The sequence below is a fragment of the Notechis scutatus genome, chromosome 11, assembly GCF_049901735.1.
Source record: "Notechis scutatus isolate UNSWTSFEM ecotype Mainland chromosome 11, rNotScu1.2, whole genome shotgun sequence".
Taxonomy (NCBI): Eukaryota; Metazoa; Chordata; class Lepidosauria; order Squamata; family Elapidae; genus Notechis; species Notechis scutatus.
The window spans coordinates 11396374-11412731 of record NC_142019.1 but is presented as its reverse complement, the minus strand read 5'-3'; the positions used below and the strand labels follow the sequence as shown (position 1 = coordinate 11412731).

The following is a 16358-nucleotide window of genomic DNA, read 5'->3' as shown; positions in this document are numbered from 1 at the left end:
GCTCTCTATCAAAAGTTGTGCTTTGTGGATGAATTGAGTTCAAGCCACCATTTTGGGATTTGCCTTCAGATATCTTCTCAGGAAAAGCTCGCATCCGAAAATTAAGCGGATTTTCAATGTTTTCCACTGCGGAACCTGAAAATGAACTTCTTTTCAAAATCCGAGCTCTGTATCAAAAGTTGTGCTTTGTGGATGAATTTAGTTCAAGCCACCATTTTGAGATTTCCTTGGGATACCTTCTCAGGGAAACCTCGCATCCCAAAATCAAGCGGGTTGTCAATTTTTTCCAGTCTGGGGAACAAGAAAGTGACCTTCTTTTCGAAATGCTAGCTCTGCATCTAAAGTTGTGCTTTGTGGATGAATTGAGTTCATCCCAACATTGTGAGATTGCCTTTGGATAATTCCTCAGGGATACGTTGCATCCCAAAATCAAGCGGGTTTTCAATGTTTTCCACTCTGGGGAACATGAAAGGACCTTCCTTTCGAAATCCTAGCTCTGTATTGAACGTTGTGCATTGTGGATGAATTTTGTTCAAGCCATCATTTTAATATTGCGTTAGGACATCTCCTCTGGGAAACTTTGTATCTGAAAATCAAGCGAGTTTTCAATGTTTTCCATTTGGAGGCACGTGAATGTGAACTTCTTTTCAAAATCCTAGCTCTATATCGAAAGTTGTGCTTTGTGGATGAATTTAGTTCAAGCCACCATTTTGAGATTTCCTTGGGATATATTCTCAGGGAAACCTCGCATCCCAAAATCAAGCCAGTTTTCAATGTTTTCCAGTCTGGGGAACATGAAATTGAGCTTTTCTAAATCCGATCTCTGTATCGAAAGTTGTGCTTTGTGGATGAATTGAATACAAGCCACCATTTTGAGATTGCCTTGGGATAACTCCTCAGGGAAACTTCGCATCGCAAAATCAAGCGGGTTTTCAATGTTTTCCACTCTGGGGAGCCTGAAAATGAACTTCTTTTTGAAATCTGAGCCACATGAAAATTTGTGCTTTGTGAATGAATTTTCATCCCAACATTGTGAGATTGCCTTGGGATAATTCGTCAGGGAAAACTTGCATACCAAAATCAAGCGGGTTTTCAATGTTTTCCAATCTGGGGAACATGAAAGTGACCTTATTTTCGAAATTCTAGCTCTGTATCAAAAGTTGTGCTTTGTGAATGAACTGAGTTCATCGCAACATTTTGAGATTGCCTTGGGACAACTCCTCAGGGAAACCTTGGATCCAAAAATCAAGCGAATTTTCAATGTTTTCCATTCTGGGGAACGTGAAAGTGAACTTCTTTTTGAAATCTGAGCTCTGCATCAAAACTTGTGCTTTGTGCATAGAGTTCAAGCCACCATTCAGAGATTTGCCTTCAGATATCTTCTCAGGAAAAGCTCGGATCCGAACATTAAGCGGGTTTTCAATGTTTTCCACTGCGGAACCTGAAAATGAACTTCTTTTCGAAATCCTAGCTCTGTATCTAAAGTTGTGCTTTTTGGATGAATTGAGTTCATCCCACCATTTTTACACTGAGTTAGGATATCTCCTCACGGAAAGCTTGTATCCAAAAATGAACTGGGCTTTCAATGTTTTCTACCCTGGTTAACATGAAAGTGAACTTCTTTTGGAAATCTGAGCTCTGTATCAATAGTTGTGCTTTGTGGATGAATTGAATTCAAGCCACCATTTTGATATTAGGGTTCGGGTTCGGATTCGGGTTCGGCTTAGAGTTTGGGTTAGGGTTAGGGATATGTCCTCAGGGAAAGGTTGGATCCAAAAATGAAGCAGGTTTTTGAAGTTTTCCATTCAGAGAAATGTGAAAGTGAACTTATTTTCTAAATCTGAACTCTGTATCAAAAGTTTTGCTCTGTGGATGAATTTAGTTCAAGCCACAATTTTAATATTTGCCATGGGATAATCTTCAGGGGAAACTCTGATCTGAAGTATTAGTGGGTTTTTTATATTTTCCACCCTGGGGTACATGAAAATAAAGTTCTTTTCAAAATCTGAACTCTGCGTCTAAACGTGAATTGAGTTCAACCCACCATTTTGCGGTTAGGGTTATAGTTAGAGTTACGTTCAGGGTTAGGGATATCTCCTCAGGGTAAGCTTGGATCCAAGAATGATGTGCGTTTTCAACCTTTTCCACCCAGCAGAACATGAAAATGAGGTTCTTTTCAAAATCTGAGCTCTGTATCCCAAGTTGTCTTTGTGGATCAATTGAGTTCAAGCCACAATTTCGAGATTTCCATGGGATAACTCCTCAGGGGAAACTCTGATCCGAAATGGTAGTGGGTTTTTTATATTTTCCATCCTGGGGAACATAAAAATAAAGTTCTTTTCAAAATCCCAGCTGTGTGTCAAAAGGTATGCTTTGTGTTCAACCCACCATTTTGAGATTTGCCTTGGGATAACTCCTTAGGGAAAACTCGGATCTGCAAAGGAAGCTGGTTTTCAATGTTTTCCACCATGGGGAACATGAAAATGAAGTTCTTTTCAAAATCCGTGCTCTGTGTCAAAAGTTTTGCTTTGTGGATGAATTGTTCAAGCCACCATTTTGAGATTAGGGTTAGGGTTAGGGGCTAAAGGTCATATAGCGAAACGTTTCCATGTGCATATCCTTGTTACTCAAGGGTTATTCTGTACATATAGAGGATAGGAAGATGGCAAGTGGTCAGTGGGGGGAAAATTGAGCACTACTCTCACTAATTATATATTGAGGCCGCGTTTGCAAAAGGAAGTGTAGTTGGAACCATGACAAAAGCAGAAATCACTGTAATGCCTTTGGGGAACACATTTCCCTACAATAAGGAGTAGTTCAGCAGGCTGTGTGACAAGTGAAGCAAATCTAAGTTGGGAAATGTATTGAAGTTTTCCAGCATAGGACAGGATTGTCAAGTTAGTACCACTTAATGCTACAATGTGGATCTCCATGTTTTATAGCAGAGGTGTTCAAACTTCAAAAGTCTTTAAGACTTGTAGACTTCCACTCCCAGAATTCCTCTTGCTGGCTGGGGAATTCTGGGAGTTGAAGTCCATTAATTTTCACGTTGCCAAGTTTGGAGACCGCTATTCTACAAGACCAGAGTGAAAGAAAGAGATATTCTTTAAAAAAGGAATCCCCCAAAGAAGTTTCCTTCTGGGCATGTTCTTCACCACAATATCATCTCTTTTGTTCTCTTACTACAGGGTCAAAATATTTGATGATATACGCCGTGTGGTCCAGCCAGCTGATATAACCAAGCGAGTTGTCTTCAGTTTAGACGGCTCTGAGTAAGTGAATTTTTGTTAGTTGAGACCATTGTTAATGAGTCATGGACTCTTTTTTTTTAAAATAAAATTTTTATTTGGGTTTTCACAAAACCTAATACAAGTAAAATTTCTTTTTTTTGAGAATAGCATGGTCCTGGGTTATCGCTTCTCCATACAGACACAAATTCAATTTCATATTCATCTTTGTGTTCTATTCCACATCTTATTACTATTTTAACATTTTCTCAATAATTTTTCCCTTCCCTTAGTTTTCTCAATCTTACTTTTAATTATCTCATTACTTTCTAAATTCAATAATATATATCTTTTTCTAAATTTCAATACCTTTCTAGTCATCATATTTATACTTTTGTCTGACCTGTTTCAATTTCATATTTTCTTTTCTCATTAAACAAATTTTTTCCCTGTAGTTACTAATTGGAGTATGACACCTTTGTATCTTTTAATTTTTATCCATTCAACTCTTATTTAAACTTCAATTTATGCCTTTACAATTATAACATTCAATATAACACATAACTTCCAGTCAAATTCTGCTTGGTACATTCTTAAAATACGTACTAAGTTCTTAAACAGAAAAAATATATAGAACAATAAGTAAAATACTTATTCTATTCCAATTCAGCTCTATCATTAACGTTAGTTATAATCTTTGACACCTTTAACATTTCTTTTCAATAGGATATCATATTTCTGGGAACACATAATATTTCCATAATTTTTTCATGTTTCTTTCATGTTCCTCTTCACTTAAATTTTTATAACACATTTATAATAATTAAGAAGTTCCCCTCCTTTCCTAATTTCTTTCTCTCATTCTCTTTATTTCATTTATTTATTAAACATTCCATTACATTACAGTGAGTATTTTATCATTTTAATCACACTTGTTTCATATTTTCAAAGTTCATTTCTATTTCTAATATAACAATACTATCTTATATACCCTTGCAGAATCCCCCTTTCAATTAAGTTTTCACCCATTATCTCTGTGTCTTGTACATTTTCCCTGTTTCTCTATGTCCTGTTTCTGTCCTTTATAATTTCTTTTCCTTTCCGTCTTCTCCCTCTTCTTCTCCCTTTTCTTTTAACCCCTTCTCTCTCTAATTCTGATTCTCTCTTCTGTAATCCTCTCTTCTGTTTCTTCCTAATGTTGTAATTACTTTTCAAGCTATTCTTTTTTTTGAGTTGTTTTTTCAGATCTTAAACTTTTCACTCTCTTTCCCCCCTTTCCTTTCTTTTCACGTAGAAATACTTGGTCATTGAAGATGGCTTCTTCTTTGTCCCGCCCTTCTTGTTCTATAGGCATGTCTTGTTGTTTCTCATAGTTCAGGATCTCCATTTCTAAAAATTGAAACATGAAGCCAAAAGAACCTCTTCCTTCTTGTGCATCTTTTTTCTGTTTTTTAAGTTCCATTCTCAGTTCTTCCAAGAGTGATACCATTTTAAAAACTTTTAAACAACCACCCGATTAATTTTAGTCCTTTAAATCCAGTCGCCAAAAATCTAAAAATCACCAAGTAATCCAAATAATCCAAAACGGTTTCTTATTGTTTCTTTTTTTCCATTTTCTCTTCCTGGGGTTCTCTTATCTTGTTACAAAATTTCAGTTAAAATATATCTTTTAGGAATCTTGTTAAAGTTTCACTGTTAATTCTTTTCACTTCCAGGTGGTCTCCTCCGTTTTTCCAGATCCCACCCTTTTGTTTTTTCCTTCTTTTAAAAGTTTTTGAGAATCCAGAAATCTTTATTATCCCTTTGACATTTTATTTTCAGGTTAAATATCTGTTAATGTCAAAGTGGATTTTTGCTGGTTTCTTGCTTAAATCTCTTAGTTGTCAATATATGGAAGAAAAGAAAAAAAAACCCAAATCATTTCCCTTTCCTCTCTCATTCGCCGCTTCAAAGTCTTCTTTGGGAACAATATTGTTCTTTATAATTCAAATTCCAGGGTACCTTGTATTGTTGTTTTTCCAGTTCAACCCGGTCAGCCAAAACTTTCTCTTCTTATCTTCCTCCTGCACATTCTTTTCCGGTCGAGTTCTTCTTTGAGGTGGCCACCTCTTCTTTGAGTTTAGCCCTGAAACCAGCTGGCTCGGGGCACTCCAGTGGTGAGCACAGATCAAAACTGCACGATCGCAGATTTCGGTCTGTCGCCAAAGACGCTCAAACCGGAAGTCCCCGTGAGTCATAGACTCTTAATGTCCTTCCTCCCCCTCTGAACATTCATAAAATCTTCCCTGGAGGGTCCTCTTCTGGAGACAGGATGAAGATAAAGCCAAGGTAGTTTAGCGACACTATAGTTGGCCTTGAACTGGAGGAACCCAGGTCCAAGTAGTACTGATTGGTATGAAAATCTTGCTATTAGTTTGGGGAGTAATTTTCTATCAGCTCAAACTTTCTCAAAGGATTGTGGTTTTAGAGTTAAATGCACTGTGATCTCTATATAAGCCACCTTGTTCTCCCAGCAAAAAAGGACGGATGTAATTACTATTAGAAACCTATGGGGAACCTAATCATTATGAACTACCTCTATTTCTGTGAGTCTCAGTGCTTTCTGCTAATTTCTTTAGTGGTTAATAGGTCTAGTTATTTCTCAGTCAGCTTTGCACTAATTGTGTTGCCTTTTGTTTCAGTTCTTTGCATTCAGATCAACAAAATGGCTTAAAATTCTTTTCCAAATTTGAATCTGGGAACCTCCGCAAAGCCATTCAAGTGCGGGAGTAAGTATTGCAAATAATCCCAGCAGAGTATCTGAGGTGTTCCAGGCCATTTGGGGAAGACCATAATAGAAGGCAAACATATGCTTGACAGTATTATCTAGCAGGGAAAATATGGGCCATAATGTTTAACTTTTTGGAATTCCATCATATTTAATAGGGGAATATCTTCACAGTTATGGTTATGAAGAAAAGATATTTTCAGAAGACAGAAATGGCCCAAGGAAGAAATTACTAGATTACCAAATTGATCATTCTCATTCTCAAAGTACTGTTTCAGGAGACAGACAGATGTTTGGCAGGTACAGGTGTTGACCTACTCTTATGTTCCAACCATTGAGCCAAGCCACCATATATCTTAGGTCTAATGCTAAATAATCAGCTTATATAAGCAGATTTCACAGTCCTATGGTACAACTAGTTCCCAGTGCATGCCAGATGACCAGGTCTCTTTGTTTCTCCTGTTCTCCTTGCCTAGCTATGTACCATGACTTTAATATGTGGGTTAATATTCCATGGATTCTGCCAAGTAGTGTATCTTTTTGTATCTTGTGGATGTTTCAGACTCTGTTGTTGTGCTTTGTGAACCCAGGTATGAATATGATTTGATCCTCAACCCTGATATCAACTGTGCCCAATACCATCAATGGTTCTACTTTGAGGTCAGTGCCATGAAGTCTGCCATTCCTTATCGCTTCAACATCATCAACTGTGACAAGCCAAACAGCCAGTTTAATTATGGTAAGAGTTGTCATATTGAGGAAGGAGTTGAGCATTTGTCTGTGGTTACCCTCTCCTGGGAAAAGTCAAGTGAAAGAGCCCTTAAAACATGGATCCTCCAGAGGTCTTTTATTTCACCTTTCTTATTGTGTACTGAGATAGTTTCCATACTGGTGTCTAGTTACATGGAATTCCAACCATTTCCTTCCTTGGGCAGGTAAATTAAAGTGATAAAGTGATAAAACTAAGTGATAAATTAAAATTCAGCAACAAAAATCCCCTTCTTTGATAGAATAAATTGAAAACTATATGTTTTCTTTCTCTGGCCATAAGACAAATGAGGGCAGGAAAATGGAAGTTAGCTAAAGTGGGGAGAATGTAAAGTTGGAGTAAATCAGTAATTGTGAATAAGGATGGAAGACACCAATGGGTGGCTCAGAAGGTATTTACTTATTATTAATTATTATGCTGTTATCCAATATAAGAAATGTAAGAGAAGGAAAAAATAATCAGTTTAGTGTAATGGTTAAAGGGTCTAAGCTAGAAACTGGGAGACCATGAGTTCTAGTTCTGCATTGGGCATGAAGCCAGCTGGGTGATCTTGGGCAATCACTCTCTCTCTCTCAGTCCTAGAAAGAAGAAGGCAAGGGTCAACTGTTTCTGAAAATATTGCAAAGAAAACTTGAGGGACATGACCATGGATAAAATAGAAGTTAACTATGACTTGAAGGCAAAAGAAGTCAGAAGACTCAAATCCTCACATGTCTCCAATATCAGCAACAGGGGAGGCATAGAAAGGGAGGTTGAAGGTTTTGTCATTTGGAAACTTGGTTTTAACTGCTAGGAATGAACCTCCTGAAAGATAATGCAATGGAACTGTGAAATCACATAATACCAATTTTATGGCAATGGAATTCTTAATACTTTCTTTAATAATGTAACCTGCATAAATTACAAACTGAGCTTGTTTTCAAACTCATCCATTTTTTAATTATGGTTTCCTGGATCTTGCAATTTGGGGAAAGCAGTGAAAATTCTCTGTGAGAATTATTATCACCCTTTCTTCCATCAGATCCTAAAGGTAGGAAGCTCCATGTCCAAAATTACAAAATTGGAAAGATGGGAGAGATACAGAAGCAGATGTGTGCTCTGGACACCTAACTGACTTCTGAAACCTGAAATGTGAAAAGCACTTGAGGTTTAGCTCAGCCAAATGTTCTTCTGTATGATTGGAAGTCTTGTGCAAGGCAGTTGTCCTCTCATGAGGCTTTCTTGATGAACAGAAGCAAGAACTGGGGATAGCAGTTTTATAAAATCAAAGCAATTTGGGGTTACAGCACAGACTCCAATAATGTACACTCTGATATATATCAAGCAGAGAAATGAAGGCTTGGGTTCAAAGAAAGTTGAAAACAGAAATAATATGAAAGAACTTGGAGGACTTGTAGTTTCATATATAGCACTGGACCAATTCCAGTTGTACAGGTTGAACAACTGATTCACAGAATTAATCAAACATCATATCAGCCATCAAAATGTACTTACACAACTGTTTTTCATTTCCACCAAATGGAAAACCATTTGGAGGCATCTGGAAACATTTTTCATGACATCAGAGGAGGTCAAGCCAATCAAGGTCATACAGTCTAGGATTGGCACAAAAAGGTTTTGCTTTGAACTTGCAGAACATTTCAGGTTGTCAGCAGTTGAAGGTGGTACAGAAAGTCCTTGTGATATTAAAAAATATTATTTCTGTCTTCATTCCTAAACATGCCATATGTAAAATGGCTATTCCCATTCCACTGCAGTGGAAATCATATCTCTTCTCCTCCCCTCCCAAACTCAATTTTTGTGTGTAGGTATGCAACCAGTCATGTATTCAGTGAAGGAAGCTCTACAGGGGAGACCTCACTGGATTCGAGTGGGCTATGATATCTGTTATTACAAGTAAGTGTCTGATATTCCTTTTTCTGTGTGACGTTTGAGCCTCCTGCTAATTAGTCATTCCATATACTTCTGCCTATTAATACTACTTACTTCATTGTATTGCACACCATATTTTACGGCTTTCCAAAATAATGGGTGATATGTTGAGACCAACAACATAACTTTCTCAGCTAGCATGGCCACTCTGGAGATTCTAGTCCCCAAATATCTGAAGCATCTCAGTTTCAGGAGAGTAGTTTTGCAATTTCCCAGCAATCCTCCAAACTAAAATTCCCCAAGCATGCTTTGCTAAACATGCAACAAAGGATTGTAGGATTATCTCAAAAGAACTTTTTCAAGAAGTTCTTCAGTTCTGAAGAAGCTGTTTGGATGAGAAGTGAAATGTCTTCAAGGAAAAAGAAAGTTCAGTTGGCTCTTGAAGAAGCACTTTTGGGACAATCATGACTTGGATGACTGAAAATCTCCATAGCCAGATTGTAGGATTGGTGTGTTTGTGTGAGGGCTGAAGGATGAAGAATAGAGGGACATAGATCATACCTGCAATACATATTAACAATGGAAAAGAATTTTCCTCATTTTATTCTTTGCATTCTTTTTGGCAATCCTTACTCTTAAGTGGGTTTTCTCTTTTCTCTTCAATGTCTTACGATTAATCACTTCAAGGATACAGAAGTTGTTTGAAACAATGGGAAATGTTCTCATTGATTGTTTCCAGTCTTTACTGGGGTGAACATTTCTACCATGGATCCCATTTCAGAATTTTGTAAGATCATCCCACTTCAGTGAAGACTTTCTAATCATCTCTCCGTAAGCCACTCATCCAGATCTTTCTACAGCCACTGAACTGTGACTCACACAGAGGAACAAGGAGGAAACTCCTCTGAAGAGTGAGCTCACTCTTGTTTTTTCAGCCTTTGAATGGATAAGAGGCATTTCTTCGCCTTCAGCTTTCTAGAAATGAACACTAAACAAAATTTTATTGAATGAAAACACTTGGCTAAATAGGATAATGATCTGAGATACACAGATTAGAATAGTAGGGTTGGAAGGAACCAGTCTATTTAAATGTGCTTGACCCCCCCCCCCTTTTTTTTTCCCTTCAGGGGCATAGTTAATCTCCCATGTTATGTTTTATGGAGTGGGGGATGGGTGGGAGGAGAACCACTTTTTGAGCTATCTAGCAACCTATCCAGTTAGGTAACCATCTTTGGCCCTTTCATGATATAAATTATTAAGATAATTTATATGGCCACCCAACTGCTAACAGAAGTAAAACCCTAAGTATGAAACCCAATAAGCCCTCATCTCACTGGCAGCAACAATCAAACAATCCACTTGATGGATCCTGTATCACCCTGAGGTTCCTAGGAACCCTGAGGTTCCTAGGTTCATCGGCAAAACCTTCAGGGCCTTTCAAAAGTGTACCAAGGTGGGGGACATTTCTTACTTCCATGGGGATGGAGTCACCATAGAGATGACCTTTCTTCTTGGTCCAACTAGATGGACCCCCTTAAGATAAATGATCCATAACCTACCCTGCCTTCCCTCTCTAGTAGTCAGGTAGATGTAACTGAAAAAGACAGTCCTTCAAATAATGTGATCTTTTAAAAGAACCTGTGATTCTTGTTACTTCCAGTTTCTTTTATCATGAATAGTTGTTTCTATCATAGCAGGTCTGTAAACAGATGCAAGCATATAGAGTTTGATTACTGCCATAATAGCATTAAGAAGGCTGTTACTATTCATGGTTAAATCACTGCTGACTGGTGCAATTAAATTATGGAAGTACAATTAAGTTCTTAATTGGAACCTGGTTGCAGATGATGGAATGGGGTTCTCCCCATTTCATTTTCCCTGGATGGGAAATAGAGTGAATTTAATTCCATAGTGCTCTGAACAGCTACAAATCTGTCATTGAATTTATGTTCCTGAATTTTAATTGTTCCAAAATCTACTTGGCACCACAAATCTATTGTTATTTTATTCCATAATATTTCTTGAAGGTGTATTCTGAAGGTTATAGCTAGTATTATAGGGCCCAAATAATGCCACTTATACTCCTCCCCCAACCCCCCCCCCCCAACAACAACCCAGCTTTGCTGAACATTTGCAGAATCTCTCACTTTACTCATGTACATGAAATTCTTGATGGGAGAAATGTGTAGAGAAGCCATAACAATTGTAAGTGTGTGTGCTCCAAAACATTTTTAAATCCACCATTTTAACTGAAGTTGCATCAATATCTTAACATTTCAAATATTTCCATTTCTTGAAGTTTTCAATGAGGGGAAGCATGTCTTCTACTCCATGCTGTTGATTTTTCTGCATCCTATATCAAAGAAAGAAGATGGCTTTACCTATTTGATGTAGGTCAGTCATTGGTGTAGTTTAAGGCACCAGACTAGAAAACAGGACTCTGAGTTCTAGTCCCACCTTAGGCACAAAGCCAGCTGGATGACCTTGGGCTAATTCTTCTCTCTCAGCCCTAGGAAGAAGACAATAAATAAACCTCTCCTGAAATCTTGCTAAGAAAATTGGACGACTTTTCCAGTCAGTTGCTATGACTCAAGACTTAACTCAAAATCTCCTTCTCCTTGCAAATGTTGAGAAACAGCCATCACTGAGTCTCTTGTTTGCAGAGTCTGTGGAACCTTGAAAGACTATCCAGAATATTCACTTTTTGAGGACAACGGGATCAAGGGCTCAATATTCTGAATCTCCTTCCTAGGCATTTTGCTTTCCCTAGGCTGTGCAATCCTTTTACCTCTGCCTCCTCTTATTCAAGTCTACGGATAAATCTCTATAGAGTAGATTAATATTGAAGGAAAATAATTCCCAACATTTATTCCTGAAATGGCTTCTTGATATTATCTAGAAAAAATAGATATAGGTCAGTAGAGGACAACCTTCAGCCTTGGGATCCATGGCTTTTGCTCTCATTTATACAGATAGTCACCTGATATCAGAAACTCATTGCAAGAATCCTGCTAGGAACAATCTGCAATAGTGTGGTAAATGGACAGGGAGAGAAGAATAATATCAGGAACAGAAAGGGAGACGAAATGCCATTAATATGATGTCTGAACCCAGTTGGTATCTCTCAATCATACATTCCTTTCTCTTGTTGTAACATGCAGGTATTAATTCTGATCTAATCATAATACGCTTTTCTATGAAGATTGCTGGAGTAATGCAAAGCACTTTGAATAGCTTGGTGTAATACATAATTAGACTACTTTACGATGCAAAACTGAAGTTGAAGATGGTATCTGAAATCCATGTAGGTGGCACTTTTTGCAAAATATTACCACACAGAGAATATTACTGGGCTCTTGTAACAGGGTCACTATAATCCGAATGATAATTTAATTAAATTTTGTTATTTCAGGAGAAATCCCGGGGGAGGGGGAAGGGAGGGTTTATACAGCAAATATCCTCCATTTTGGAATTGGGGGATGTTACGAACTAAGCAAACGTTAGTTCAAAATACTAAATAGTTTTGCTTCCACGGCAGGCTCGTAATTCTGCACTTCTGATTGGACCGTGAACAGCGGATCGTGATTGGTCGTTTCTGGCTGATCTGATTGGCTGCCAGCGGGTCGCCGCTGATTGGACGCTACCAGCGCGGCAAACTCAAATCATTGGTTGTTGTGACAGCAGCCAGCTCTATAAAAGGAGCTGCTGCTGCCCAAGTCTTTCGCTCTGTTCTGAAGTCACTAATAAAGAGTTGGAGTCACTATTCGATGCCTCGTCTCCGTCCTTTGCGCCCACGCTCCAGACCTAACACTGGCGACGAAAGTGGGATGCGGAGACGATAGAGCTGACTAAACACTCACCGAATGCTAACAGAGCACGTGGCTGAGAGCACACCAAGAAGTGGCAGAATGACCAGCAGCGCTATACCACCCGCTCCATTTGACCCGGCTAACGAAGACTGGGACTCGTATATGGACAGGTTCCAGATGTTCCTGGAAACCAACAATCTGAAAGATGCTACACCTGGCAAGAAACGAGCTGTGTTCCTGACCCATTGCGGGCCCGCCGTTTTTAAGATGGCGAAAGCACTTGCGAAACCAGCAGAAGTCAAGACAATGGACTGGGACAACCTCGCCCCAATCCTCCGGGCCCATTATGCACCGGCAGTGCCAACACTCATCAGGAGACACGAGTTTTACCAGAGGGACCAACAGGAAAGCGAAAGTGTTGGAGACTTCATCGCTGACCTCAGGAACCTGGGGGGACTCTGTGGCTTCGCAAATCTCAAGAGATCGAATTGTTCTGGGCCTAAAAGACCCCACGACCCAGAGCAAGATCATGGCGAAGGGAGACATCGCCCTTGCAGATGTCATCGCCGATGCTACTGCAGCAGAAGCAACCAGGAAGTCAGCCGCTCGAATGCGCTGAGCGAACTCACTGCACCGCCAACTCGCCAGTGACACTACGCCTTTCTCCGAGAGGCACACAATGATCACCCACCATGAAGACCTCGAATCCTCACCAGAAAGCGAGGAAGAGGAGGTCAACAGACTCAGGTCAGAACGCGACCAGCGAGACCAGCGAAATCGCAAGCCTCCATGTCAATGTGCTGGATGCGGGGGAAATCACCCGCAATCAAACTGCAAATTCCTAGATGCACTCTGCCGTTCCTGTGGAAAGAGGGGCCACATCGAAAGGGTCTGCAGAAGCAAGCGAGGATCCAGCCCAACCAGAAGAGAAAATAATTTCCGGCAGACAACAGGCACCCCACCAGTAAATTGGGACCGCCCAAGCAATCAATGGAACAACTACTACAGAAATCGAGCACCTGCCACTTCGTCCAGACGAGAAGAGGCACATCAGACCATCACCATCGGCCACGCTTCATCCCTGGATGCAAGGAAAATCCGAGTGAAGTTCGCCATTGAGAATCGACCATGTGTCATGGAGGTCGACTCCGGGTCGTCCCTATCCATGGTCTCCTGGAAAACCTTCAAACAGCTGATCCCTGACATCCGTCACCAGGATCTCAGCACTCAAAAATCATATTGAAAGACTACCAAGGAAACAGAATTCCAGTTGCCGGTTCCAGCCACGTCCGAGTATCCTTCAAAGACCACACCACAACGCTACCTCTGACCGTCGTCGATCGAGATCGGCCCAGCCTGCTAGGTTTGCAGTGGTTCGCGCCATTAGGAATTGAACTAGCTGGCATCAACCAGACCGGAAGTAATGACTGGGAAGCGGCCCTCGTCCAGGAATTCCAGGACATGTTCACTGAGAAGCTAGGCAAGTACAAGGGATCCCCCATATCATTTAACCTCAGCCCCGATGTTGCGCCCATTCGCCTTAAGCCTTGTAGAGTGCCCTTTGCACTCAAGCCAAAGATTGATGAACAATTGGACAAATTAATAGCCCAAGGCGTGTTGGAACCGATTGACCATGCCCGATGGGAGACCCCAATCGTAACCCCCATAAAACCTGATGGATCTTTGAGAATTTGTGGGGATTACCGGGCCACCCTAAATCACGCGCTCCAGCAGAATGCTTACCCTGTACCTGTGGTCCAACACCTTCTTCATTCCCTGGGAGGTGGAAAAATATTCGCCAAATTGGACCTAGCTCAGGAGTACCAGCAGTTGCCCGTAGATGCACAGACTGCGGAGGCCCAAACTATAGTCACGCACAGAGGTGCCTTCAAGTGTAATAGACTTCAATTCGGAGTGAGTGTGGCACCTGGCATTTTCCAGAGTTTGATGGAGAGATTGCTACAAGGCATAGAAGGGATCGTGCCCTACTTCGATGATGTCTTGATAGCTGCCCCCACTAGAAACCTATTAGAAAAACGACTCAGAATGTTTCTCCAGAAATTTAAAGACGCTGGCCTGAAGGTCAAGAAGGACAAGTGCCAACTATGTACGGAGAGGGTTGAATTCCTGGGGTACCTTCTTGACAAACAGGGAATTCACCCTACTGAGAAAAAACTGACTGCTATAAAAAATGCCCCAAGACCTAGAAATAAAACAGACCTCCAAGCCTTCCTGGGACTCATTAACTTTTATAACATCTTCTTGCCCCAGAAGGTGACTGTTGCTGAACCCCTGCATAGGCTCCTCGACAAGAAGGCTTCCTGGGTCTGGGGACATCAGGAAGAGCGAGCTTTTCAGCAAGTAAAAGACCTTTTAACTTCAGATGCTGTATTGATACAATATAACGAGACTTTACCCTTAACTGTCACCTGCGATGCCTCACCGTTTGGGGTTGGAGCCATCTTGAGCCACGTCCTGCCAAACGGTACTGAGGCACCTATTGCGTTTTTTTCAAGAACACTATCTAAAACCGAAAGAAACTATAGCCAACTTGATAAAGAGGCTCTTGCTATTGTGGCTGCGATCAAACGATTCCATGAGTATGTATATGGAAGATCCTTTTCCATAATTACCGATCACAAACCATTACTTGGCATTTTAGCGGGAGACAAACCAACGCCCCACATCTTATCGCCAAGAATGACACGTTGGTCAGAATTTTTAGCCGCATATGATTACCAACTGCTGCACCGCCCGGGGAAAGCCATTCCCCACGCTGACGCCTTGAGTCGCTTGCCGCTACCCGAAGTCATAGACGACCCAGCTCCAACCCTAGCTACGCTACAAATCGAAACCCTTCCTTCACCACCACTGACTGCACAAGACATTGCCTCGGAAACAAGGAAGGATCCTTGTTTGGCATGAGTCCTCAGCTGGGTGGAAAGGGGTTGGCCTGACAACGAACCCAACAACACTTTCAAACCATTCAAAAACCGACAGACAGAGCTTTTCTCGCAAAGAGGATGCGTCTTGTGGGGAGACAGAGTCGTCATTCCAGAGCGACTACAGCATAAAGTTCTGAAACTATTGCACGACGGACATCCTGGCATCGTGCGCATGAAGGCACTAGCGAGGAGCTACGCTTGGTGGCCAGGTATAGATAAGCAAATAGAAACTTGGGTGGCCACTTGCAGCAAGTGTTAGGAAACTCGATCAGCTCCACCAAAAGCCCCGCCAACTGAATGGGAAACACCCCGGGGTCCCTGGTCCCGTATCCACATCGATTTTGCGGGACCTACCAAGGGGCATACATTTCTTATAACTGTGGATGCCTATTCCAATTGGCTAGAGGTCCACAAAATGAAGAGCACCACCACAGAAGCAGTCGTTAAAAAACTAAATAGACTATTCGCTACGCACGGGTTGCCAGATGTCCTGGTTTCAGATAATGGACCCCAATTCACTGCTCTTGCATTTGAACAGTACCTAGCAGACCAGGGAATACGCCACGCCTTAACATCGCCAGCTCACCCTGCGGCCAATGGCAGGGCTGAGCGAATGGTCCAATTCATAAAGAAAACTTTACACAAGATGGAACAAGGGGATATCGATGACAAGGTGACCAGGATGCTTCTCCTCCAACATATCACCCCAAACAGCACCACAAACAAAACCCCAGCCAAACTCCTGATGGGCCGGAAACTTCGCTCACATCTTGACCGCCTACACCCTGCCTACACGCCGGAAAAGCCCCTGGGGTCCAGCAGCAGGTATCGCACGTTCAAGGTAGGCGACCCGGTTTTTGCAAAAAACTCTGGTGACCCATTGTGGGTCCCCGCTACCATAACTCAACTTACGGGGCCCCGTTCCTACCGTTTACAAACTGCTGATGGGAAAATGTGGAAGCGCCACAT

The 16358-nt window shown here is 41.1% G+C and overlaps 1 protein-coding gene across 2 annotated transcripts in view; it reads left to right on the top strand.

Annotated features, from left to right (window-relative positions):
- The window catches only part of AGBL1 (AGBL carboxypeptidase 1), a 449484-nt gene that overhangs the window by 111947 nt on the left and 321179 nt on the right, over positions 1–16358 (top strand). For both annotated transcript variants that reach the window (XM_087972790.1, XM_087972789.1), the window contains exons 12-15: positions 3189–3272; positions 5909–5995; positions 6585–6733; positions 8572–8659. In XM_087972790.1, coding sequence (XP_087828916.1) covers positions 3189–3272; positions 5909–5995; positions 6585–6733; positions 8572–8659 — 408 coding nt within the window. The remainder of the gene's footprint in view (positions 1–3188; positions 3273–5908; positions 5996–6584; positions 6734–8571; positions 8660–16358) is intronic.